The 26,252-nt window shown below is 42.2% G+C and overlaps 3 protein-coding genes across 8 annotated transcripts in view; 2 read left to right on the top strand and 1 right to left on the bottom strand.

Annotated features, from left to right (window-relative positions):
• The first annotated feature begins 477 nt into the window (after nt 1-477).
• LOC148895748 (vitellogenin-2-like) lies at nt 478-9,272 on the top strand. 3 transcript variants are annotated; one of them, XM_089001193.1, is made up of 33 exons: nt 478-907; nt 1,078-1,098; nt 1,180-1,331; nt 1,412-1,663; nt 1,737-1,898; nt 1,971-2,119; nt 2,191-2,341; nt 2,413-2,570; nt 2,648-2,813; nt 2,905-3,030; nt 3,120-3,338; nt 3,428-3,645; nt 3,722-3,819; nt 3,899-4,023; nt 4,163-4,264; nt 4,365-4,484; nt 4,576-4,762; nt 4,832-4,925; nt 5,020-5,205; nt 5,289-5,436; nt 5,516-5,714; nt 5,810-6,402; nt 6,474-6,542; nt 6,634-6,840; nt 6,923-7,065; nt 7,155-7,293; nt 7,368-7,497; nt 7,801-7,984; nt 8,080-8,174; nt 8,258-8,352; nt 8,426-8,591; nt 8,850-9,011; nt 9,095-9,272. In XM_089001193.1, the coding sequence occupies exons 1-33, from the start codon at nt 868-870 to the stop codon at nt 9,205-9,207; spliced, it is 5,169 nt and encodes a 1,722-aa protein (XP_088857319.1). In that variant the 5' UTR covers nt 478-867; the 3' UTR covers nt 9,208-9,272. The 3 variants fall into 3 exon arrangements, with proteins under 3 accessions (XP_088857319.1, XP_088857320.1, XP_088857318.1); XM_089001194.1 differs by lacking the exons at nt 478-907; nt 1,078-1,098; nt 1,180-1,331; ... (2 more) ...; nt 1,971-2,119; nt 2,191-2,341 and having other exon boundaries at nt 2,411-2,570; nt 5,810-6,285; nt 6,361-6,402; XM_089001192.1 differs by lacking the exons at nt 478-907; nt 1,078-1,098; nt 1,180-1,331; ... (15 more) ...; nt 5,020-5,205; nt 5,289-5,436 and having other exon boundaries at nt 5,506-5,714; nt 5,810-6,285; nt 6,361-6,402.
• Nucleotides 9,273-15,999: 6,727 nt separating this feature from the next.
• LOC148895749 (vitellogenin-1-like) lies at nt 16,000-24,268 on the top strand. Its single transcript, XM_089000148.1, has 34 exons — nt 16,000-16,086; nt 16,335-16,352; nt 16,598-16,749; nt 16,830-17,081; nt 17,158-17,319; nt 17,391-17,539; nt 17,625-17,775; nt 17,858-18,015; nt 18,079-18,244; nt 18,328-18,453; nt 18,540-18,758; nt 18,857-19,074; nt 19,146-19,243; nt 19,314-19,438; nt 19,512-19,613; nt 19,706-19,825; nt 19,946-20,132; nt 20,235-20,328; nt 20,405-20,590; nt 20,668-20,800; nt 20,884-21,091; nt 21,165-21,640; nt 21,723-21,764; nt 21,834-21,902; nt 21,978-22,184; nt 22,257-22,399; nt 22,483-22,618; nt 22,688-22,811; nt 22,918-23,098; nt 23,189-23,283; nt 23,384-23,478; nt 23,572-23,737; nt 23,861-24,022; nt 24,101-24,268. The coding sequence occupies exons 1-34, from the start codon at nt 16,047-16,049 to the stop codon at nt 24,196-24,198; spliced, it is 5,058 nt and encodes a 1,685-aa protein (XP_088856274.1). The 5' UTR covers nt 16,000-16,046; the 3' UTR covers nt 24,199-24,268.
• A 302-nt stretch (nt 24,269-24,570) lies between these two features.
• The window catches only part of ssx2ipb (synovial sarcoma, X breakpoint 2 interacting protein b), a 16,947-nt gene continuing 15,265 nt past the window's right edge, over nt 24,571-26,252 (bottom strand). For 3 of the 4 annotated variants that reach the window (XM_089000144.1, XM_089000143.1, XM_089000146.1), the window contains one exon: nt 24,575-26,252. This exon is cut by the window's right edge and continues 1,117 nt beyond it. The gene's annotated coding sequence lies outside the window, so the exon portion shown is untranslated. The other variant, XM_089000147.1, reaches the window with a different exon arrangement.

Raw genomic sequence — 26,252 nt, forward strand, 5'->3', positions numbered from 1 at the left:
ATGAGAGAACATGACGGTGTTTGTAGTGATGAGGTATTCATTAGTTATCTTTTGCAGTCAAGTCACTTTGGATTATTGGCACTGGAAAGTTTGCAGGTCATTGCAGAGTTTGTGACAACATTTGAGGTCAGGCTGGAATGACATTTCATCCCAACAGCGAAGCCTGTCCAAGTTTTTTGCTTCGTGTTCGTGAGCATTTATAACTGTAGTTTACTTTTTGAAATGATAACATTCTGAAACAGGGGGCCTCTGAAAATTAGATGTGAGCCACTGTGCACTTATTGATTAATACTGTCAGAAAATTAAGAAATTTCAGGGACTACAACTGTAATACTGTACATTTATGTGTGAACGAATCACAAGCCAGATTTGATGAAGATTGTTCAAAAGAAGGAATGCCAAATTTATATGTATATATAGTATGTAAATGATTGTTTTTATTTGCGGGCTTGGTTGAACTGAGAGTTTGTGTGGGTTAGACAGTTCACACAATATTCAATATCTTGGCTCAGCAGAGATCCTCGTGTTTGTGTTTTGTGCTGGACTGGCACAAAATCAACGGTGTTGCTAATAATGTGTGTAATAATCGCACTAAAATCAAAACAAAGAACTGTGACACTAAAATGTAAAAGAAATTTCTTTGTAAAAATCTTGCGGACTTTCAAAGGCCAAAGTCAGGTTGAGTTGACTCATTTTATTTGTGACATATTTTATTTGTCTTGTTTGCCTGACCGCTGCGGCCAGGGCAAGATAACACCATTGGCAGACAGATGCCTGGTTACTCAAACTTGTTTTTGGGCTTGTGTACGTAGCAGGGAAGTGCCGTTATAAAGGAGCATCCGACATTGGTCAGTCACATCCATCGCCATGAGGGTGCTCGTGCTAGCCTTGGTTGTGGCCCTTGTGGGTATGTCTTTTTGCTGTTTTTACTTCCAAGTGTAAATTTTACGAGTTGTTTTTACATTGGCATAATTAAGAATTGACAATTTGTCATTGCTTTTGGAACACCGTTTCAAAATTTCGAGCTGCCTTTGAATGTATAATAACTCTTTATTCCTGTTTTCACTCTTCATTCAGCTGGTCACCAGGTGAAAATTAGTAAGTAAATTCTGTCTAAAAATTGGGAATTTTTTTTGGATTGATACACAAACTAAAAAGCATCACTGTGTCTCGTTGAAGCCCCAGAGTTTGCTGCTGGAAAGACATACACCTACAAATATGAAGCCTTTCTTATGGGTGGACTCCCCGAGGAGGGTCTGGCCCGGGCTGGGTTCAAAATTAGGAGCAAAGTTCTTCTCAGTGCATTGACTGCCGACACCTTCATACTGAAGGTAGCGACTACTCTTGTCAGAATGAGCACATTTTCATCAGACAGAAGGCATGGTGACGTCTTCACCTCTTTTCTTTGAAGCTCCTGGATCCAGAAGTGTTTGAGTACAGCGGTATCTGGCCCAAAGATGCTTTTGTCCCAGCCACTAAGCTCACTTCAGCCCTGTCAGCTCAACTCACGACACCGCTCAAGTTCGAGTATTCTAATGGCGTTGTAGGCAAAGTGTTTGCCCCCGCTGGTGTCTCTACTTCTGTGCTGAACATCATCAGAGGACTCCTCAATCTTCTTCAAATGAACATCAAGAAGACGATGAATGTCTATGAGCTTCAGGAGGTATAACAAATTACGTTCATTATTTCTTTCCTGACACGATCACTTACTTGATCCTTTGATTGTCGCGGAATAGCCTGGCGTACAGGGTGTGTGCAAGACCCATTACGTGATCACCGAGGATGCCAAGGCTGAGCGTATCCGTTTAACCAAGAGCAAGGACCTGAACCACTGCCAGGAGAGACTCGTCAAGGATATCGGCATGGCTTATACGGAAAGATGCGTTGAGTGTCAAGCGGTAAAGCACAAATTGTCACTTAGCACTCACAGTGTGATATATTGTAGTGTTAACATTTTTTCTTTAATGTAGAGAGGCACTGCCCTGAAAGGAACAGCCGCATACAACTATGTCATGAAACCATCAGACACAGGTGCTCTGATCCTTGAGGCGTCTTCGGTTGAGCTCATTCACTTCTCTCCCATCAACATCCTGAACGGTGCTGCTCAGATGGAGTCTAAGTATGGACCTCCAAAAAAAAAATGATACGTCCAACAAAAGGACGAGTCCTTTAAAGAGTGTTGGTCCTCAGGCAATCCTTGAAATTCCTGGAAATGCAGAATGCTGCAGTGGAGCCCATCAGAGCCGAATACGCCCACCGCGGAAGTCTGCAGTACGAGTTTGCTAGCGAACTGTTTCAGACACCCATTCAGCTTCTCAGGATTACCAACGCTGAGGCTCAGGTAATTCAGTATTAATGACGACCAAACGTTTCCTTCTTCACCCCGCGGACACTTGACTTTTCAATTGACAGATTGTTGAGATTCTTAACAACCTGGTGAGCAACAATGTGGCCAAAGTGCAGGAAGAGGCTCCTCTGAAGTTCATTGAGCTCATCCAGGTGTTGCGTTCGGCCAAATATGAGAATATCGTGTCGCTCTGGTCGCAGTACAAAACGCGCACAGCCCATAGGTAGTTACAACACTTTCTGAAAATCTACTCAACCTTAATCCTAAAAATGACTTATAGAGGAAGTTTCTGTCTTGCAGAGAATGGATCCTGAATACCATCCCTGCAATTGGCACACATGTTGCGCTGCGGTTCATTAAGGAACGATTCATTGCTGGAGACCTGACCTTTGCTGAAGCGACTCGATCTTTGATGGTCGCCGTGCACATGGTGACTGCTGACATGGAGGCCATCAGACTCCTAAGGGCAAGTCACTATTACGTGCTTTCTTAAGTATTTGTGATACATGAAGTTCAGCATTTGACGTGCTTTTTTTCATCTATTCACTTCCATTCAGGAGCTGGCTGAAACTCAGAAAGTAATGGAAACTCCGGTTTTGAAGGAGGTTATCGCGCTAGGCTATGGCAGTCTGGTGTATAAATACTGTGCAGAGAACCCAACTTGCCCAGCTGACCTCATCAAGGTATGATGGCTTGGTATTATTCTTTTACTCCATCAAAATCTGTTGTACTTGTAACATCAGCATAATTCTGTTTTCATTTGCCTCCACAGCCTATCCACGACTGGGCTGCCCGGGCTCTTGCCAAGAATGACATCAAGGAAATAATTGTCACTCTCAAAGTTATGGGTAATGCAGGCCATCCAAGCAGCCTCAAGCCTATCTTGAAGGTCTTACCTCACTTTGGCAGCGCTGCTGCTGACCTGCCTTTGCGAGTTCACATTGAGGGTGTTCTGGCCCTGAGGAACATTGCAAAGAGAGATCCAAAAATGGTGACAATTTTATGATCTGATTTCTTTCGATAACCCCAAAAAATTTGGAAGGTATTTTGTCACGAGCATCTGCGCGCTTGTGAATTTAGGTCCAGGGTGTCGCTGTTCAACTGTTGATGGAAAGAGATCTTCACCCAGAGCTCCGTATGGTTGCTGCCATTGTGCTGTTTGAGACCAAACTGCCCATGGGTCTGGTGGCCACCCTTGCTGAGGCAGTCTTGAAAGAACCAAATCTCCAGGTTGCCAGCTTGGTCTACTCTTACATGAAGGCCATGACAAGATCCACCACTCCTGATTTTGCACCCGTGTAAGTACTTAAAACGCAGTCTTATCTGTTGTGGCTATTTAACATCACTTCATTTGAAATTTCCTTCTATTTGTAGTGCCGCAGCCTGCAATGTTGCTGTGAAAATCCTCAGCCCTAAGCTTAATCGACTGAGCTATCGCTTCAGCAGAGCTCTCCTTGTTGATGGCTATTACAGTAAGACCCTGCCAGAGGATTAAAATATACAGAATTTTTCCAACACAGTCACTTAGTGGTTCCCACCGTCTTTCTGCAGGCCCATGGATGGTGGGTGCTGCCGCCAGTGCCTTCTATGTGAATGACGTTGCAACTGTTTTGCCAAGGTCCGTCATGGCCAAGGCTCGCACCTATTTGGCAGGAGCATATGCGGATGTCATTGAGGTACATAAGTGGATGGAAGCTATTCCACAATTATGGATGCCAGGGTAGCTGATGATATACAGTGGTACTATTAAACCAAATCACAGTTGTTGTTTTTGATCAAGAATATTCAGCAGTGCAACAATATTCACCTTATCAGGTTGGAGTAAGAACCGAGGGAATCCAGGAAGCCCTTCTGAAGGTCCAAGAGCTTCCCGACAACACTGATAGGATCACCAAGATGCAAAGAGCTCTCAAAGCTGTAAGTTTGTGTGATCTGTTGTTTATATTTCGATGGAACATGACCAGCACAGAAACCACATCATTCATAGTTTTGCTTTTGCCTCTGTATCTCATCACAGCTTTCCGAGTGGAGGGCCCAGCCGTCAAGCAAGCCCCTGGCCTCGGCACACGTGAAACTTTTCGGACAGGAGATTGCTTTTGCCAGTGCAGACAAAGCATTGGTTGATCAGGTCATGGCGGTATGTGTCTTCTTACAATGCATGTTGGGTGAAGGCCTCGTAATGCTTTTACCACAAAGCCTGACGTCATTGTGTCATATTTTGCCATCAGCTTGTCACCGGACCAGAGGCTCGGGCTTATGGAAAGAAGGCTTTCGATCAGGTGATGGCTGGCATGAAATTCAATTACGCTCAGCCAACACTGGTTGCTGAGGTTCGTCGCATCTTACCCACTGTGGTCGGTCTGCCAATGGAACTCAGTTTTTACACTGCTTCTGTGATGACCGCGGCCATTGAATGTAAGGTTTGAATATGATTAATGCGGAAAACAGATTTACAGGTATACTGATTCAACCTCTTTTTCACAGTCCAAGCCACTGTGTCACCACCTTTACCTCGGGATTTCCATCCTTCCCAACTGCTTAAATCTGACATCAGCATGAGAGCTGCTTTTACCCCAAGGTAAACAGACAATACAACAATGCTCCAAAAATGCTCAAAATAACCATGCATACAATGCCAAAACCACTGAACTCTAAAAATGTGTTTCTTGCAGCGTTTCTATGCACACCTATGCAGTGATGGGTGTGAATACAGCTTGGGCCCAGGCATCCGTGGTCTCAAGAGCCAAAGTTCACACTATTCTCCCAGCAAAGATTGAAGCAAAACTTGACATGATCAAGGGCAACTTTAAGTTTGACCTCTTACCTGTCCAGGGAATCAATAAAATTGCATCTGCACTGTATGTGCATCTTCCCGACATATTCAACCGACTTGAATTATGTTTGTCATTTTTGAAGCTCTCTTTTTGCTACATCCCAACAGAGTTGAGACTTTTGCTGTTGCACGAAATGTGGAAGATCTTGCCGCTGCTAAGATAACGCCAATGATTCCAGATGAATTTAAACCATACTACTCAAAGAAGAGCTCATCCTGGTCTTCCAGTATGCCTTCATCTATGACTGATGTTAAGGTGAGTTTGAATCTCGGTTCAGTCCGTTTAATCACCTTTCTGCAAAGCAATATTTGGTCTCTCATTTATGTCATTACAGTCATCAGAGCTTCTCAATGACCGACCAAGCAAAGTGAGCAAAGTCATCAAGGACTTTGAGAAAAAGCTGTGTGGAGAACTTAAAACCTTTGGAATCAGGACATGCGCTTTGATCAAATCTCGCAATGCGACTTTCATTCGGGATGTTCCACTGTATGCCGTCGTTGGGAAACATTCAGTTTTGATTGAGGTTACACCAGGCAAGTGGAACGAATGAAGCCACTGGTGCAAATGCAGGTTACTAAAATGTGCAAATGATGGTTACTAAAAAGTCAATTTCTGGTTTTGGTTCTAGCTACTGGACCGGCCATCGAAAAGGTTGAAATTGAGATTCAGGTTGGAAAGAATGCAGCGCAAAAGATCATCAAAGTCATTGACTTGAGTCAAAATGAGGGGATACTTGAGGACAGAAATGTCCTGATGAAACTGAAGAAGATCCTTGTTCCTGGTATGAAGAACCGCACATCCTCCAGCTCCAGCAGCTCCAGCAGCTCTAGTTCAAGCAGCTCTCGCTCCAGCCGGTCAAGCGTTGCTACCTCATCCAAGAGCTCTTCGAGTTCTTCTCGCAAAAGTCGCAGGATGGCTGCCGTTCTCGACCCGATTACCATGACATCCAAGCCAAGAAACCCCTCTAGAAAATCCTCTAGCAGCAGATCCAGCCTTGTTTCAAGTAAATCCTCCAGCAGCAGATCCAGCCTTCGTTCGAGCAAGTCCTCCAGTAGCGACTCCTCCAGCAGCCGCAGCAGCCTCAGATCCAGTTCTCATTCCAAAGTGAGATGCATACTTTTGCACCACTACATTAAGTCTAAAAAGAAAACTAACAGTGATATTTTACCATTGCAACAGGAACTATTTGACATAAATTTTATCAAGACCCACATCCACCAGGTATTTCCTGTTGCTCATATGCAAAATTAAGAGCTTTCCTTCAGCCAGGTAAATGTTTCTCTTGTTCGTAGCATTCTCGCTCTTCAACTGCTCGCAGCAGCAAGAGCAGTGCCCAAAGTTTTGAGGCCATCTACAATAAGGCGAGTTGCATACTAATACCAGGCACACACATTTGTTATTGGGCTTTGGGGGAGGTACATTTTCTTAAAATGAATCTTTGTGTTTTGGTAGGCGAGGTACCTCTCTAAGACTCTCACCCCAAGTGTGACCATCCTCATCCGTGCCATAAGAGTCGACCATAAGGAAGAAGGATACCAGATTGCTGCTTACTTTGACAAAGAGACTTCTCGACTGCAGATCATTTTTGCCAATCTGGCTGAAAACAACAACTGGAGAATCTGTGCTGACGGTGTGAAGCTGAGCAACCACAAATTGATGGTAACAGATGGTAACATCTGACATATTTTGTCATGGCTATGAACCAGGACTAACTGCTGGCATCTGACGCCACCATTTTTAGACCAGAGTTGCATGGGGTACTGACTGCAAGCAATATGTGACCGAGATGACAGTTGAAGCAGGTATTGTTGAACAACAGTCAGCATTCCGTTGGAAGCTGACTTGGGAAAAACTTCCAAAGAACGTGAAACACTATGCCGATGAGTAAGAGTCACAGTCATATGCACATTTCAAATGTTTTCGTTTTTCCAAGGTTCAAATGTTGATTTTTATTTTTATATGAAAATGTTCAGGTTGTCTGATTACATTTCAAGACTCGCTCTTGAGAACGGAATCAACCTGGCAAAGGTCAAGAATGTTAAAAATGAGATCAAACTAACAGTAGCGATTGCTTCAGAAGAAAGCCTGAATATTGTCCTCAAAACACCAAAGGTACCGTCAAACATTTTTTGATCATACTTTATCAGTGTCACTCAAGATTCTGTATCCCCACTTATTATTTACAGAGGACCATCTTCAAGGAAGGAATGCCTATCCCCATTTCTCTGCCCATTGGAAATGCCGCATCGGAGCTGCTGCCGTACCGGGACAGCTGGTTCAGCGCCTTTTCCTACATGGCCAGCAAGGCTCACGCAGGTAAACCGATCAATTTTAGCCGAGGAAATAAAATAAATGAGTGGGGGGAAAAAAGTAAAATATGTCAACGTACAACCATGAACCTCATCATAAAAAAGAGCATCTGAACTTGGTGCAAAGGCCTTGAGACTCTCTCTCCTTGTGTTGTTGGTGCTCGCCAGATGACTTCAGTCTAAACAACAGATGTCAAACTAGAGGCCTGGGGGCCAAATCTGGTCCATCAGATCGAAGTTTGAATTCAGCCAGTGGTTGTATAACATCTCTGTATTATATTAAATGATTGTATTTTCTTACTTTGTGCAGCTGAGTGCACCGTCACTGAGGACACTGTGGTCACATTCAACAACAAGAGGTTTAAGGCAGAGATGCCTCACTCATGCCCACAAGTTTTGGCTCAGGACTGCACCAGAGAGGCGAAATTCATTGTTCTGTTGAAGAGAGATGAAGAAAACAAACAGAATGTGCTCATTGTAAAGATCGCAGATATGTAAGTGACTGTTCATCACCAAAAACGAACATGGCAAGCCACAAAGTGACTAGTACTCATGTCTTATTTTTATTTTTATGATTTGTTTTCATCAGTGAAGTCGAAATGTATCAGAAGAGCCGTGTTGCCATGGTGAAGGTTAATAAAGAAGAAATCCCCTTCAGTAAGCTGCCATACAATCATCCAACAGGTTTGTTTCATTTTTTTCTTCTTCATAAAGTCATCCCTGTATTGAACACTCAGTGAGCAGTGGCTTTGCTGCGTTTGTTTCAGCTGACATTCACATTAGACGGAGCGGTGAAGGCCTCGCTCTCCACGCTCCCAAACACGGTCTTCAGGAAGTGTACTTTGACGTCAACATCCAGAAGGTAGTCAATTCAAGGTCCAGCACAGCGACAAAATATGGGCAAGTAACCCTGCTCACAATGTTCATTTGTCTAGGTTAAAGTTGTGGACTGGATGAGAGGACAGACTTGTGGACTCTGTGGAAGGGCTGACGGCGAGATCAGACAGGAGTACCGCACACCCAATAGACGTTTGGCCAAGAACGCAGTCAACTATGCTCATTCCTGGGTTCTGCCCGCTGAGAGTTGTCGGGATACGACAGGTACATCTGTTGCACTTGACTTGTCCATGAACCACGTGGATTCTACATGATTCATATTTTAGAAAGTGTGAGTTCTCTATTGGCCAGAAAAACACTGTCCGATTAGAAATAGAAGGAAACAAATCTTATGAGATGTCAACATTTTACTGGTGATAATATACGGCCACTTTATACAGTCAATAATTGTTTTTACTGTTAAAAAAACACAGACTATGACTGATATTTGCACCTTGGTATAATACTGCCAACCTCTCCTAGAGTGTTACATGAAGCTTGAGTCCGTGAAGCTGGAGAAGCAGATGACAGTGCATGGCCAAGAATCCAAGTGCTTCTCCGTCGAGCCAGTGCTGCGCTGCTTGCCTGGATGCATGGCTCTGAGAACCACCACTGTCTCGGTTGGCTTCCACTGCCTGCCTATAGGTAAGTCCACAAAAGTCTTGACAAGATGCCGATTTAAAATTCTTAATCTCCTTTACCGCTGACCACCCGTAATACTGTTTCAGATTCCCGTCTCAACCGTTCCGATGGCATGAGCGGCATCTTTGAGAAGAGTGTAGACCTGAGAGAAAAAACCGAAGCCCACCTCGCATGCCGTTGCACACCTCAGTGTGCCTGATCAATCCAACAACTTTTACTGCCATGAATACAACTACTTCCAATCTCAATAAAGTGTAAACTCAAACCGCAGACCTGTGTGAAGTGTCAAATTTATGTGGGGATGCTATTTATAAACCAGGAAAACATCACTCATCTGTTCACTGGGGACGTCCAATCCACTTACCGGTACTGTATCCATGCATCCAGCCACAAGCGAGCTTGAGTTGATACAATCTGACTGGATGAGGGGTGAGGTAAACACTGGATGAGTTGCAAGTCAGTCTCATACAATCCTCAATGCTGCAGCACGTCATGAAAATCCAAATAGGGACATGGACCGGCTACAAACTCTCCACAGTAAGGTCCACACCAAGGCTTGAACCCAGAAACTCAAAACTTACAGTTACAGATACAGTAATGTGAATCAGTGTACCACCCACCCCAACATGTTAAAAACACAATTACGTCAAAATAACACTATAAAACATCCGGTGTTCCGTGCTATGGTCCCAATTGGCGACACGTTCCATGCAGGCATCCGTTTCTTGGTGTTCCTCCACAGAAGACAACAATGGAGCTTGTCTCCCCGGCCACCACACTCAGAGGCTCTTAAAAGCCTTGCATGCCCAAGCCATGATCAGCCACAGGTGTGGGGTTTCGACTGCTGCCTTCCACCAGATGGGGCCAAAACTCTAGCTGGGTGGAGCCATTTTAGGGGAATATATTTACCCTCCAGGACCCAGCCTCTCGTGACATCACAACACATACATGCATACATGCACACATACAGACACACATTATTAATGTACATACACACATACTGTACACACACACACACACACACACACACACACACACACACACACACACACACACACACACACACACACACACACGCGCGCGCGCGCGCGCCCACGCACACACACACACACACACACACACACACACACACACACACACACACACACACACACACACACACACACACACACCCCCCCCCACACACACACACTATTAATGTACATACACGCATACTGTACGTACACACGTACACACACGCACACGCACGCACACACACACACACACACACACACACACACACACACACACACACACACACACACATACACGCATACACATACATACAGTACATGCATATATACAAAACCGTACTTTGAAGGTATTTGAATGTGATTGGATGAGCGAGTGTCTTTCTACTCTACATTTGGTTGAATGACTCAGGGGACGGGTCTTGTGAAGTTCAGAGACAAGGAGAGTGTGCGAGTGAGCTTGTGTTGGGAAATGTAAGCAGCAATTTTTTCCATTTTATTTTGTTCATCCAATTTGTTGGATGAACATGTTGAGGCCGCGGGGGGAAAATAAATGCCACCATCAACTAAACTATTATCACCTTATCCTGATCTACAGATACAGGCATGAAAATATTTGGAGAGTGACACAAAGTTTGTTATTTTAGCTGTTCACATAAACACATTGCAAAATACAGTAATATAATGAATATGGGTTAAAGTGCACAATCTCAGCTGCAATTTGAGACTTTGCATATCCAAATCGGAATAAGGATTTAGGAATTACAGTCGTGTACACCCTTTATTCCCCAAACGTAAATAAAATGACTTTATTATACCGTACAGTTTATTTCTTTAATTACAATGCAATAGCACATCTATTATTCATGAAATAAGGCATTTTTGTGTAGTTTTAAGGCTTATTTAGTAGAAAATTATGTTTTATGGGGACATGGGAACGTATTATTCTAATTTTTAAAGGTTTCTTATGGGAAATAAATGTTTGGCAGACAAACTTTTCGCCTGACACACTTTCTGGGAATCAATAAAGTTCGTAAGCCGAGGGCTCACTGTGTATTCCAAATGCAGAAGGATGAGACTCCTCACACTCTGTGGTAAGATCTTTTCCGTCGCTCTGGAAAGGAAGATTTGACAAAGCTCAAAATTCTGAAGGAACAGACTGGGTTTTGTACTGGGACAAGCTTTAAACCTCCAGCATAGTCCACGCATGTTTTTTTTTTTTGGGAGAGTTTGCTCCGTGTGTTTTATAGACTAGGCCCTAGGTTTGCACACACTACATTTAATGCTTTAGGTTTAGTATATCCGTCCCAAACACTCCGTCCAAATGCTCCTGGCCCAGCCCCTCTATCAAATTTTTTAACCCATTGTGGCCTGCGAGTCAAAAGGTTTGCCCACCCATAGTCACTAGGCGAAGGTGTTCTACTGTGTCTTTTGGGGAGTTCTGATTGGGGTGCTTCAGGATTACAAATGGTGTCAGTTTACAAGCTCAATTCAAACAGGAAGGGAATTTTGTTTACTGTGAGAGTTTGACTTCACCAAGACTACCTTTGTCACTTTTGTCTATAACCTGAATGTAGTAGCGTTGTGGGAGTTCGGTTTGGTGACCTCATTTCATCAAGCTGCAGTCTTCAATTCTTACTGAAGTGCAAAATGGCTGAGCTCAAAATCAGCTTTTCCAAATCGGAGACATGGGTGCTTTAAGTAAAAAAAATGGGGAGTACCCTGGACAAGTCGGAGAAGAGGTCCTCACACAAAAGGGGGAGATTAATTATCTTGCGTTTTTGTTCATTTTTGGGGGTACACTCGAGTTGCTGATCGACAGGTGGATCAATGATACAGACTCTGCATAAGTTTCTCGTGGCTCAGATCTCGACAGTTTTTTTTATATGGGCAAAATAAGCAACTGTCTCGGGCGGCATTTTCCGAGGTGTGGCATAAATAACTGGCACCCTCTACTGGCTGAGACTTGTAAAACCAGCACTCGTTTTTTAGCACATTCATGGGATCTTTGTACAAAACAACAACTTCTCCGCTGACGGGTTTGCGGCTTAACTACAGTACTTTGGATTTGAGCAATGCCCAAATTGCTGTTTTAAAAGATCTTTTTTGGTGCTTGTTTTATTCACTTCACAATATAAATTATACATGCCACAGTTCACAAAGGACAGATTAAATAATACTTATAGCTGCACGCACCATGCTCAAGGATGTATTTTTTTCCTGGATTTTTTATCCTTCGTTATGTCATAGAAGCTGTGATCAAGTCGGAACCTCTACACATTATTCTTGGGGCATCAGAAGTCGTCGGGGAATTGCGCACTACAATGTTTCATCCCTTACATCAGGGGTCCCCAAACTTTTTCCTGTGAGGGCCACATAACTTTTCCCTTCTCTGATGGGGGGCGTGTGTCAGTTTGTAACAGAAAAAGTGTGAGGATCGTAGGGGAACTTACATGAAAAAAGTCAGGAAACAAATAACGCTATTAATGAAATAAATAATAACTAAATAACCCTCTCTGAGTTCTTCACAGAAAAAAAACAAGAAATAAATAACACTATTTATGAAATAAATGATAACTAAATAACTCTGGGTTCTTCATAGAATAAACAGGAAATAAATAACACTATTTATGAAATAAATAACTAAATAACTCTCTCTGGGTTCTTCATAGAAAAAAGCCATGGAACACTTTCTGTTGTGCCCGGCACAATCTTAACAGATAAAAGCTCAGTTGTCAGAGCAGAATATCTTTGACACATATGAGCAGTCTGTTAAAGTTGTTGTATTCCTTCCTTATAATCATTTTGTAGGTTCAAGTAGGCTTGTAGACACCGCTGTTTGCAGCTCTCTCTCTCATCAACTTCCCTGTGAAAACCACGAAGGAAGCAGGTTGAGAAAGTGAACTAAGTGATACAGCACCTACACAGCACAATACATTTCACTACCATTATGGCTGTGAAGATGGATTTTATCCCAGTAGATGTTATTATGATTATATTTGTTCATGCTCAGAATGACTCAAGTCAAAAAAGTGAGCTTACCTATGTATGTTCATCAGTGTGAACCGTGGGCCTGCATCTGGCTGGTGAGACATTGAATATCAGGTTCCATTCTAGTTACAGCGAGTCTCAAGCACTGATGAAAATGTTCATCTGTCAATCTTGATCTCATCGTTGATTTCGGCAGTTTCATGCGAGAAAAGGTTTTCTCGCAGATATACGTTCTGCCAAAAACTGTGGACATTTTCATTACGTGTTTTTTGATGTTTGGATATGTCGTTTGGGAGGGTGGCATAGAAGTCAATGAGACTGTGAGCTTTGAGTTTGTCTGCTCGTATTTGGCCTTGCAAAACGGGTTCGGGACCAAACTGAGCGCACCTGAATGTACCACCGGATTCCCCTCCACTTCCTCATACGTAGTCACTTTCTTGTGTCGCGTTGCATTGTGACCGACTCCTTTAGCGTTCTATTGTGAGCAGGCGTGTTTGTATTTTTCAATCACGATTATAAACAACAGATTGATTACATTGATTAAAATAGGAACAGATAATGATTGAAAACCGACGTTTGACTTGTAAAATGAGTATTTTTTTGTAGGCCAAATAGGAAAAAAAATCTCGTAGCATCTCTGGTATTGTTCAGGGGGCCGGGCCAAATGTGCTGACGGGCCGGATACGGCCCGCGGGCCGTAGTTTGCTGACCTCTGCCTTACATGTTCATGATAAAATAAATAAATTAGTTTCACATTATGGGTGGGATATTACAATGGTTCCATTATCTCGCATGCGAACAAAAAGACAGAATCAAACAATTTGGCCACCCCCTGAGCTATGATAATGCACAACCAATTAGGACTACTGATTGTTTTATTTCTCCTAAGGAATGGTTGGTTGGTTAGTGTCAACGGGTTTTGTTACGTGTTGTTTTGTTCAGTTCTGTTTTTTCAAACTTGGCTAGATGTACAAAGCACTAAAAAAGTGTAGGCCAAATTTAAAGTGCATTTTCGGGTTCAGATTTGCAATCGTAGTTAACAAAAGGGAACATTTATTTGGGCTTATTTTGCACATTAAATGTTTACGGAGAGGTATTTTTTTCACATGAACATATGCAAAGTATCAGTATTGTGATATTGTGTACCATTTGTCTTGTTTTCATTCATAATTTATACTATGTGAGCCGAAAGAGTGAACACATTTAAAATTGAACTTCTTTACTTTGTTATTGCTTGGAAAGCAAAGCATATTGAACACATGATAATAGCTGTACTGTTTTGTACTTGGGGCTGCGTTGGAGGGCATTCAGTGTGGCTCATCAGCCATTTGTATCATAACCTGCACTCACGCTCGAAACGATTGAACTCCCCTTGTTGATTTTTTTTTCAACCTTTGAAGAATGACCTGGATGAAATCCACAATCCATCTTGCTTTTTTGTTTGCCTAACTTTTTGTTCTTGCGTAAACCACTGATACTTTCTCCAGATGTGCTTCCCCCAGGTGTCAAGCAGATTCGATTGGTCCAGTCCACAAAAAATCTTAAGACTCAAAGTTGCCTACAGACAAAAGTCAAATGTAACCTTATGACAAAGAATAAACACAGTGATTCTGTTGATCCTTGCTATTTTGATTTGCATTTATTTGAAATATTGTATCATGTCGACTACACTGACAGTTGTTAAAATGTCATGTCACAAGTGTCACTCTGACCATATCAAATAAAGTGAGTAAACAACCATAGTCATTGTGCCCTGTTGGTGTGAACTTTGAAACCAAAATGCAACAATGTGACACAAATGTCACAAACAGCAATAAATTATAAAGTTAGAAAACTCACCAATACAACAACAACAGTGTAAAAAAAATATTTACTTCATTCATTAATTCATTTTCTGGGCCGCTTTATCCTTGGTAGGGTTATGGAGGGTGCTGGAGCCTATCCCAGCTGTCTTTGGGCACAAGGCAGGGGACAAAACCCTGAACTGGTTTCAAGTCAATCATATTCAATCAAATAAAAATAAGCTCTATTTTTAATTCTCTTCTGTGAACCAAATACAGTACACTCAGGCGACCAGCCACTCAGTCCAAATGTTTCAGTATTTTTGGATGCCTCTGGACCATTGTTTGAGATGCAATTGGTCTTTTCCTGACATAGATTTGAAAAAATTACAACTCTCTTGAGAGCTCCATATCCGTACTTTGACCAAATTTGGAGTAAGAGTGAAATTTTATTATATATATATACAGTAAAGTCTCGTTATATCGATATTCAAGGGAGTCCGAAAAAATATCGATATAACCGGGACTATCGATATATCCGACCCTGTTTGCATGTAATTTTCTCCGTGCGTGCATAGAAATAGTATCGATATAACCAGGACTATCGATATATCCGATATCGATATAACGAGACTTTACTGTATATATATATATAAAATGTGTCTTCTATCTACAAGACTGAATCAAGAAAGTGACAAATGTATATATATATATATATATATATATATATATATATATATATATATATATATATATATATATATATATATATATATATATATATGTGTGTGTGTGTATATATATATATATTTTTTTTTTTATACATTTGTTTATTATTCGGATGATTTTCTTTGTGACACACAGTGAATCGGTAACAGATAAGCATGATAATCATTAACATAATTCATGATAATTCATTCTGTCATTTTCAGTGACAACAATATTGAACACACCATCAATAAGAATGTACTTTCATCAAAATTTCCCTGGTACATGGATACATTATAGAATTCATGAATATTTGACACACCATCAATAAAAATCTACTTTGGTCAAAATTTGCCCAGTAAATGGGTACATAATATAATTCATGAAATATAAGTTTCAATTCCGTACTTTCGTTTGATGGCTCAGATTCAACAAGACAGCAAATATTTACAAATGATGCTTGACTTTGACCAAGTAAATAGGAGGGCAGCACTATTTTTCGCTATAAAAGGCTGCTTGCGACTGCCGACAAGTACGACCCATCAGCCATGAGAGTGGTTGTGCTTGCCTTGACCCTGGCCCTTGCGGGTAAGTGCCGGTGATATGTACCCATGTTATCATGTACTTTTTAGAATACATTTTTTTTCTTGTCTGTTCTTCCTCGAAGTTTGTAAATGTTAATGTTTTATTCTTTAATAATCTTTGCTTATTTATTTATGTATTTACGTTAACATCCATCCATTAAATAACCTTCAAAATTGGTTACTAGTAATGAAAAAAAATGTACTTGTTTGTATTGTATGTACTACATCAATTTCTGTTTTCTTTATTTTTAGCTTGTCAACATGACTTCGGTGAGTATAAAATGGATTTTTACAGTAGATCATCCCTGTCTCACTCAAACATTTGTGAGGGTCATGTTTTTTATATTTTGAATGAATATGAAATATATGTATCAGAATAAATAATGGAGATACATGCTTTTCACCAATATATAACGGTTGTAAAAAAGGGGGCACATTTAAATAAAAGGCATTTGTACTATATGCAAATATGTTGTTACCTGCGCATGTGCCAATCAATACTTTGACTCTTCAAGCTCCTGACTTTGCTGCTGGTAAGACATATGTGTACAAATACGAGACATGGCTCCTCGGCGGTCTACCTGAGGAAGGACTGGCGAGAGCCGGACTCAAAGTGAGAAGCAAAGTTTTGATCAGCGCCACTGAACACAACATGCTCATGCTCAAGGTGAGGTAGCTCAGGAGAATATTCAAGCAACACTTGAGTGAGAAAAGCGCAATTATTTACATATATGTTTGTAACTGTAGCTTGCTGAACCTGAGTTCTTCGAGTACAGTGGTGTTTGGCCAAGGGATGCTTTTACTCCGGCCACCAAGCTGACTTCAGTCCTGGCACCTCAACTTACGATCCCCATCAAGTTCGAGTACTCCAATGGTGTTGTCGGAAAAATGTTTGCACCCGAGGGAGTCTCGGTCATGGTGCTGAACATCTACAGAGGTATCCTGAATGTCCTGCAGCTCAACGTAAAGAAGACACAGAATGTGTATGAGATGCAGGAGGTAAGCCCAAAGAGGCAGCCAGCGATGCTTATGCATCCATCACGGAGTTTTATAAAATGTCATCTTTTGTCTTTAGGCCGGAGCTCAGGGTGTGTGCAAAACTTTCTATGCCATCACTGAAGATGAAAAGGCTGAACGCATCCTCCTGACAAAGACCAGGGATCTGAACCACTGTCAGGAAAGGATTGCGAAGGACATCGGGTTGGCCTACACTGAGACATGCCCTAAGTGTCAGCGGGTAAGTGCACGATCAGTCTTTTTCATGGAAGGAAAGAGCACAGTGTGCTCAGACTACCGTTTATCTTCCAGGATTCAAAGACCTTAAAGGGAGCAACCTCCTACAACTACATTCTGAAGTCAGTTCCCAATGGTGTCATGATATTGGACGCATCTGTGAATGAGATCATTCAGTTCACCCCTTTCAAAGAGATGAATGGAGCGACTCAAATGGAGACCAGGTATGGAAAAGGAAAATCATATCTATGTCAAAATTAGGAGACTACCAGGCAGTAAATTTATGTTTTTATCGCAACTATTTCCTAGGCAACATTTGGTTTTCGTTGAGGTGCAGAAAAGTCCCTTAATGCCCGTGAAGGCTGAGTATCGTCAACGTGGATCCCTCCAGTATGAGTTCTCCACCGAGCTGTTGCGAACACCCTTCCAGCTTGTGAAGATCACCAACTTCCAAACTCAGGTACCTTATTTGACTTGTTTGGGTCAATAAGGAGAGGTGGGATTTCTGACATAATTGAGGATATACCTTAATTTCTTTGTAGATTGAGGCGGTTCTAAGCCACCTCATCAGCAATAACATGCAAAGAGTCCATGAGGATGCCCCTCTTAAATTTTGGGAATTCATTCAACTCCTTCGTATGGCCAAACTTGAAGATCTGCAAATGGTCTGGAGGCAGCACAAGGCAAAACCAGCATACAGGTAACATTTACATCAACATTTGAGTGATAAAGACAATGCAACTTAACTACTCTTACCCTCCAGGCAATGGATCTTGGATTCGCTTCCTTCTGTTGGAACTCCTGTTGCACTGAGATTCATCATTCAGAGATTTGAGGCTGATGAATTCAGCACCGTTGAGGTCACTCAAGCTTTGATTGCATCCGTACATATGGTGACAGCCAACCATGAGGCCATTCAGCTGTTTGATGTGAGGAAAGCTACATCCCTGCACTCCTAACATCATGTTCGATCATCAAACATGATTTTTTTTTCTGGATCTGTCTTTTTCAGAGCCTGAGAGTCAACCCCAAAATAAAGAAGAACCCAGTTCTGAATGAGATTGTGTTGCTTGGCTATGGAACCATGGTTTCTAAATATTGTGCCGACAAGCCAGTCTGCCCTGTTGATCTGGTCAAGGTGAAATGGCCTTAACATTAAGTATTTTTGCCTGGTTAATTTTACTTCCGAATGAGGTGAATCAACATTGTCCTTTCCTTAAACAGCCCATCCACACCCTTCTTGCGGAGTCTATCTCCAGGAGCGACACCCGGCAAATGATTTCCATTTTGAAGGTGTTGAGTAATGCTGGTCATCCAATGAGCCTGAAGCCCATTACAAAGGTCCTTCCCATTCATGGCACAGCAGCTACAAGTTTCCCAACTAGAGTTCACGCTGAGGCAATCATGGCCTTGAGGAATATCGCCAAGAAGGAACCAAGAATGGTATGTTGTCAATGCCTTGCACATACAAACAGGTTTCAGTCCTATTCTCCAATTTAAAGTCTTCACAAAGTACTTTGTCTACATCTACCCTCAATCAGGTCCAGGAAGTGGCTCTTCAGCTGTACATGGATAAGGCTCTTCATCCCGAGCTCCGCATGCTTGCATGCATCGTTATCTTCGAGACTCGGCCTCCAGTGGGTTTAGTGACAAGTCTTGCGAATCTTGTGAAGATGGAGGAGAATTTGCAGGTGGCCAGCTTCACCTACAGTCACATGAAGTCCCTGACCAGAAGCACTGCCCCCAACCATGCGTCCATGTAAAAGACCTCTCAAGACACATGGTCAGATTTGTCTTGCACAAGCTAATGTTCATGAAATTATGTTGCAGTGCCGCTGCTTGCAGTGTCGGAGTTAAAATCTTAAGCAGGAAGCTAGAAAGACTGAGCCTCCGCTTTAGCAGAGCCATTCAGATGGACTTATACAGCAGTAAGATCTATATGATATTTCATCATCGCCCTACATTCCTTATTTCGACTAATTAAATGCATTTTCCCAGATCCCTTCATGCTTGGTGCTGCCGTCAGTACTTTCTACATCAATGATGCTGCCACCATTTTGCCAAGAACCATCGTGGCGAAGACCAGTGCCTACATTGCTGGAGCTGCTGCTGATGTCCTTGAAGTAACATTCTGAGTCCCCTTACTTTAAATTATTGGTGTATAAATTCACCTTGACATTGATGATAATTTGCTAGGTTGGAGTGAGAACTGAGGGACTCCAGGAAGCTTTGATGAAAAGCCATGCATTAACTGATGATGTGAACAGGATCACCAAGATGAAGCGTGTCATCAAAGCCGTAAGTTATCCATGGAAATCTGATGCTCATAACTAGATTTCATACAATGGAGGAGCATCTAAAGTTGTGTGGTTTTTTATGTGATGTTACAGCTGTCTGACTGGAGGGCCACACCCAACAGCAAGCCTCTCGCCTCCATCTATGTCAGGTTCTTCGGACAAGAAGTTGCCTTCGCTGATATCAACCAGGACTTTATTAACCAGGCCATTACGGTAGTGTTGATTAGAAAACTTGTCAGACTTACCAACAGCAAATGAGGGGGGTTCAAGTCTTAATGACTGGTTTCATATTTTTACAAATGCATTTGCATTAAGATTTTTTTTTCTGCATAGCTGGCCAGCGGAAGGTCCGTTCAGGAGCTTGGTAGGGACTTTATCAAATCTCTCCTGTCTGGAGCCTCTTTCCATGTTGCAAAGCCCATGCTGGCAACTGAAATGAGGCACATCATGCCGACGGCTGCTGGATTCCCAATGGAGCTCGGCCTGTACACTGCTGCTGTGACTGTTGCAGATGTTAAAGGTAAGCAGTCACTTTCAAACTATATGATTTATTTCTGATGTTGTTTGTTTGTTTGTATTTCAACCAAAGAAAACAAAACTAGAGCTGTATTTTCTCCGATAGTTAAGGCAACTGCAACTCCAGCCCTGCCACAGCCCATCCAGTTCCGCCAACTCCTGAAGACCAACATTGAGCTTATGGCTGACATCAAACCAAGGTGCATCAGAAGTCTGATAATGAATCAAATTTTATCCTGGGAATATTAACATTTGAACCACATCCTCTCCTCCTAGCGTGACTGCAAACATGTTTGCTGTGATGGGTGTCAACACTGCAATTCTCCAGGCTGCTGTCCTCACAAGAGCCAAGATCAATTCCGTCATGCCAGCCTCCATTTCAGCAAGAGTTGATATTAATGAGGGTCAATATAAGATCGCAGCTCTCCCGGTTTCTGCACCTGAGGAGATTGTAGCTATTGAGTAAGACCTGACTTTCAGTTTAAACACAGATTCATTTTGAGAGTGAAAAGATAACCAAGACTTTGATCCTTTGACAGGGTTGAGACCATTGCTGTGGTGAGAAACGTTGAAGACATTCCCAATCCCAGAATCACGCCTCTCATCCCTACTGAATACAGGAGACCAACTTCAAGGGAGATGAACTCAAAAACTTCCTCCAGATCTGTTTCGGTAAGCTTTCAATGTTCGGTAGCAGGTAGGTGGTTGGAAAAATATACTGCGGACTGCTTATATTGGGCTTTTCCGTTCAATAGGCTGCATCCTCAGAGATCCTTGAGAAGATGGCAAGAGATGTTAACCCTATCAGAAGGAGAGCATTTTCTAAGAAGTACAATTTCCAACTATACGGAACTGGACTGAGAGGCTGTTTCAGGGTTGCCACAGACAACGCTGCTTTTATCAAGAGCATTCCATTATACAGAATGGCTGGAAATCACTCTGCCTCTTTGTCACTCAAGCGGAGTAAGTAAAATAATAATGAAAATGCCACACTTGGAGTAGACTCGATAAACATCCAATTTCATGTTAATCTCAGATGAAGATGAATCCATTGAAAGACTAGAGATGCTGGTTCAAGTTGGACCAAAGGCCGCAGAGAAAATCATGAAGAAGATCAACCTGGCCGAAGACGAAATCATCGAGGGAAGACCGGTCTTGATGAGGCTCAAGAAAATCATGAATGGCACATCTTCCTCCTCTTCTTCTTCAAGCAAGTCCTCTTCATCTTCATCTTCAGTCAGCGGCCGCAGCAGCAAGAGCAGTGTTAGCAAAAGTAGCAGCAGCAGCAAAAAAAGCAGCAGCAGCAGTAGCAGCAGCAGCAGCAGCAGCAGCAGCAGCAGCAGCAGCAGCAGCAGCAAGAGGAGCAGCAGCAGAAGGAGCGTCAGCAAACGAAGCAGCAGCAGCAGCAGCAGCAGACGAAGCAGGAATGTTAGAAGCAGCTCTGCCTCCAGTTTGGAATCTCTCTTTAGCCGCAGCTCTAGTTCCTCCTGTTCCAGTCATCACTCTTCAAAGGTAAAAGCATGCCAAAAACAGACTTTTTGGTTCGAGTGGATAACCTGGACGTTTCTGACTTGTTTTAATCTTTTCCTGATAGCGACCTAACTTCAAGCGCACCTTCCAACGAAACCACAAGATGGTACGTGAGCACGGTGCATGGACACAATGATGAAGATCCACGTCATTTTATCATCTTATGTTGTTGCAGTTCCATGCTGGCAAATCGTCCCGAAAGAGCAGAAGCAGCGGATCAAGTTTTGAGGCCATCTACAACAGGGTGAAACTTTTGAAACATGATGAGCATAAATACCTCAAGTCCTGTGGCTAAATATTTTTGTGATTTTCTTCTCAGAACAAATTCCTTGCTGTTCAAAATGCTCCTGCCTTTACTGTCATCCTGCAAGCTGTGAGGACCGATAGGAAGCTCCAGGGATATCAAATTACTGGCTACACAGACAAGGCTAGTGCACGACTTCAGCTCATCCTGGCTGTCCTGGCTGCTGATAGCAACTGGAGGCTCTGCGCTGATGGTGTTTTGCTCAGCAAGCACAAAGCCACTGTAAGAAAACTTCTTTTCCCACATTTCCAGTTCAGCATCAACGGCTACATGCCATTTGTTGTGTCTTGACAGGCCAAAATAGCTTGGGGACAGGCATGCAAACAGTACGACATGACAGTCACTGCTGAGACTGGTTTACTTGGTACTAGCCCAGCAGCTCGCCTTAGAATGACATGGAATAAACTGCCGGCTGTCTTCAGACGCTACGCAAAGAAGTATGAAAGCTCAATCACCACAACGCAAAGACTCCTTGTTTTTGTTCCATAAATATAATCTGTTGTAAAATCTTCCACCACAGGGCATATGACTACATCCCTTATTACATCTTGGACAGCTTCATCCGAAGCAAGGACAACAACAGCGTCGATCAGTTGTCATTCACAGTGGCCGCAACATCTGAAAGGACCTTGGATTTGATTTTCAAGACACCAACAGTATGATCAGTCCAGCAGTTCAGTTTTTTTTAAAGCGGATTCTTCACTATTGCACTCTTCTGTTTACAGCGCAGCATCTATAAACTGGCTTTGCGTCTCCCCCTTGCCCTGCCCTTGGATGAGTTTTCAGGACTCACGCCTTTTGATGACCTGGCTGATAAAGTCCGTTACTTGATCTCCAAGGCCGCAGCAGGTAGTATAACAGCACTTTAAAAAATATACTTTTTTACCTGTACCTTTTTTTTACTTTTTACCTTTTTACTGTAGTACCAAACTGTCTTCTATACTTTTTCATTCAGCTGAATGTAGTTCCATTCGAGACACAGTGACCACTTTCAACAACAGGAAGTACAAAAACGAGATGCCTCAGTATTGCTACCAGGTTCTTGCTCAGGACTGCAGTGAGGAAATGAAGTTCATGGTCCTTCTGAGGAAAGATGATAACGTGCACAACCAGATTAACGTTAAAATTGCTGACATGTAAGTTGAAATAAGAATAGGTTGTGCACAATGAGCAATGACGATGCAAAGCATACGCATAAAAACAAAACATTACTTTTATTTTCTTAGTGATATTGACCTCTTCTTGAGGGACACTCAAGTGGTTGTGAAGGTTAATGGAAGGGAAGTGCCTACCAGCCATCTGCCATACCAGCACCCAACAGGTTAGTGAAAATATACCCTGAAAATTGAAAAACACTGCTGAAAGAACAAACACTCAATTTCAGTGCATTCTAACAATGGAATTCTCAATTGTGCTTCTAGTTAAAATTGAGATCAGACCAAACAGAGAGGGCATTTCTGTCTATGCCCCGAGCCTGGGACTCCCTGAAGTCTACTTTGACAAAACGTCTTGGACGGTAAATAATTTAGCTCATAGCTCATTTTAAATTGATGATCACTAAATCTATTTTACAAATGACAAAAATGGTTGATTCCATATTTCCATCCAGATCAAAGTGGCAGACTGGATTAAGGGACAGACTTGTGGACTCTGTGGAAAGGCCGACGGTGAGATAAGACAGGAATTCCGCACTTCCAACGGACGTGTGACCAAGAACGCCGTCAGCTTTGCTCATTCCTGGGTTCTGCCAGCTGAAAGCTGCCGGGACAGCACCGGTGAGATCCAAAACATGAAATATTCCACTGGCAAGGACAGAATTTGGCCAGAATACAAAATAAATCCCCCAAAATTTGAAATTACAAATCCAAGAAGCGACTAACTTTCTTTTTTTTTTGCAGAGTGTCGCATGAGGGTTGAGTCTGTGCAGTTGGAGAGGAGAATGAATGTCCAAGGTCAAGAGTCCAGATGTTTCTCTGTTGAGCCTGTACTGCGCTGCCTGCCTGGTTGCCACCCTATCAAGACCACCGCTGTTACCATTGGCTTCCATTGTCTTGCCAAAGGTGAGCAGTGATCAAAATATGCAGAAGCAGAGGATTTCAACAATTTCTAATATTGCCTTTATCTCTTCATATGTGCAGGTGCCAATATTCCTCAGGACTTTTACAACTACAGCGTGGATATGAGGGAATCAGCCCAAGCCCATCTCGCTTGCAGCTGCTCACCTCAGTGCGCATAATAACAGTTACTCTGTCACTTAGACTCAATGTTCTCAATGTAACATTCAATAAAATCGCATCGCAAAATGATTTTCATGGTGTGTCCATGATTTTTAACATGACAGTAAATCGGTTATTTATACCCTCTCGAGGTCTGGGGCACAGGCAAACAAGATTGATTAAAAAAAGTCTCATTTCATCTCATCTCATTTTCCGTACCGCTTATTCCTCATTAGAGTCGCGGGGGTTGCTGGAGCCTATCTCAGCTGTCTTCGGGCACGAGGCGGGAGACACCCTGAATTGGTTGCCAGCCAATCGCAGGGCACACAAAGACATACAACAGTCACTCTCACACTCACACCTAGGGACAATTTGGAGTGGTCAATCTGCCTGCCATGCATGTTTTTGGAGTGTGGGAGGAAACCGGAGGACCCGGAGAAAACCCACACGGGTCCGGGGAGAACATGCAAACTCCACACAGGGAGGCCGGACCGGGACGCGAACCGGTGATCTCTGCACTGTGAAGCCGGTGTGCTAACCACTCGACTACCGGGCCGCCCTTAAAATAAGTTTATTTTTATATTATTATTAATGGCATGCAAATGTGCAAACAAACAACACTGCAAATAAAGCAGCAACACACTGGCTTTGACAGCTCATGGAGAATTTTGCTCCACGAGCAGTTCTCTATTCTTCCAACAAAAAAAAGAAAGACAAAAAAAGAAATACAGTAAAGTCTCGTTATATCGATATCGGATATATCGATAGTCCCGGTTATATCGATACTATTTCTATGCACGCACTGAGAAAATTACATGCAAACAGGGTCTGATATATCGATAGTCCTGGTTATATCGATATTTTTTCGGACTCCCTTGAATATCGATATAACGAGACTTTACTGTAGTGCCAACAACTACTGATAACAATGTTCTTCTCTCGGAGAAAGACTCAAAAAGACTACATTGTACTTCTATTTTCGGAACATATCTCCCGCGATAAACGAGGGTTCACTGTACTTGCTTATTTTGACACTCACTTTTTTTGTGTATTCTATTATGTTTTCATGGAGACGCGCAGACAAAATGGCAGCTTGCTGCTCCTGTTGGTCAGTGTACAGTTTATACAGAACTGTTCATTTTCAGTTCCTTTAACTTCACAGCCCCTCATTCACTCCGAAACAGCCAGCAACAAATGTACTGGTAAATACTCTGCAAATGTACTGGTAAATAGACTATGAAGTGCAAATGTCCAAATCGGGTCCAATTAGCCATTTTCCTTCTCTAGCGTCATGTGGCACATTTGTGTTATAAGACATGGCAAGGAAGTCTTTGGTTCACTGTACTTCATATTTTGAAAACGAAAACACCATGTGAAGACTATTCATGGCAGCAACAACTGGTCTAGAACTGAGACTGGAATCAGGTGGCATTCGACTTTCCAAGTAAAAGTGCTGCATTATTTCATTGATTGAGTTATTCATTGGGCAGATATATTTGAACATATCCAAATCTGACCGGTAGAGTATTGGACCGTGTACTTTCAAACAATTCACATGTATTCCGAGTCCAACTATGACTCTTGAGTAAAAAATCTCCAAGGTTTATTTTTTGCAGGCCAAACAACTACCAAGACCATTTAAGATTAAAATATAATTAATGTCTTCGATAAAATAAAATTGACCAATCAGTTACCATCTCTGGATGCAAAAAGCAAAATTCAATAAGTTGTTCGTAACAGAAACTAGCAGACCTTTATTCTTTTCATGTTGGGTGAAACATCATTCATTCCACAATCATTTCTCAATGCTTTTTGTTGCATTTGAATTTGTCTTATCCACTTTACACAAGTTCTACTAAGTTAACATGAATGAAAAAGGTGACATTGGTTTGTTTTATCACCTGGTGATTGCTGAAGCTCTTTCATCAGACCTGCTGAAATGTCTCACCATCACTGGTCACCCTGACCATTCAGAATATTGACAGTGACGAATTTTGTATGTACATTTTGTATGATCCGGTTCCAAAAATGACAAATAAATAACAGTTTACAAAATCCAGAGTTTGGTTTATGT

This window comes from Hippocampus bargibanti, linkage group LG07 (assembly GCF_051943395.1).
Source record: "Hippocampus bargibanti isolate YZ-2025 linkage group LG07, ASM5194339v1, whole genome shotgun sequence".
NCBI lineage: Eukaryota > Metazoa > Chordata > Actinopteri > Syngnathiformes > Syngnathidae > Hippocampus > Hippocampus bargibanti.

Excerpts from the sequence above, each read along its gene's own strand:
- LOC148895749 (XM_089000148.1), top strand. The coding sequence starts at position 16,047 with ATGAGAGTGGTTGTGCTTGCCTTGACCCTGGCCCTTGCGG. Across the intron at positions 19,614-19,705 it reads TGAAGCGTGTCATCAAAGCC|CTGTCTGACTGGAGGGCCAC; the intron begins GTAAGTTATCCA and ends GTGATGTTACAG. Across the intron at positions 22,619-22,687 it reads TGATTTTCAAGACACCAACA|CGCAGCATCTATAAACTGGC; the intron begins GTATGATCAGTC and ends TTCTGTTTACAG.
- LOC148895748 (XM_089001193.1), top strand. The coding sequence starts at position 868 with ATGAGGGTGCTCGTGCTAGCCTTGGTTGTGGCCCTTGTGG. Across the intron at positions 2,814-2,904 it reads AGGCCATCAGACTCCTAAGG|GAGCTGGCTGAAACTCAGAA; the intron begins GCAAGTCACTAT and ends ACTTCCATTCAG. Across the intron at positions 6,403-6,473 it reads TCAAGACCCACATCCACCAG|CATTCTCGCTCTTCAACTGC; the intron begins GTATTTCCTGTT and ends TCTTGTTCGTAG.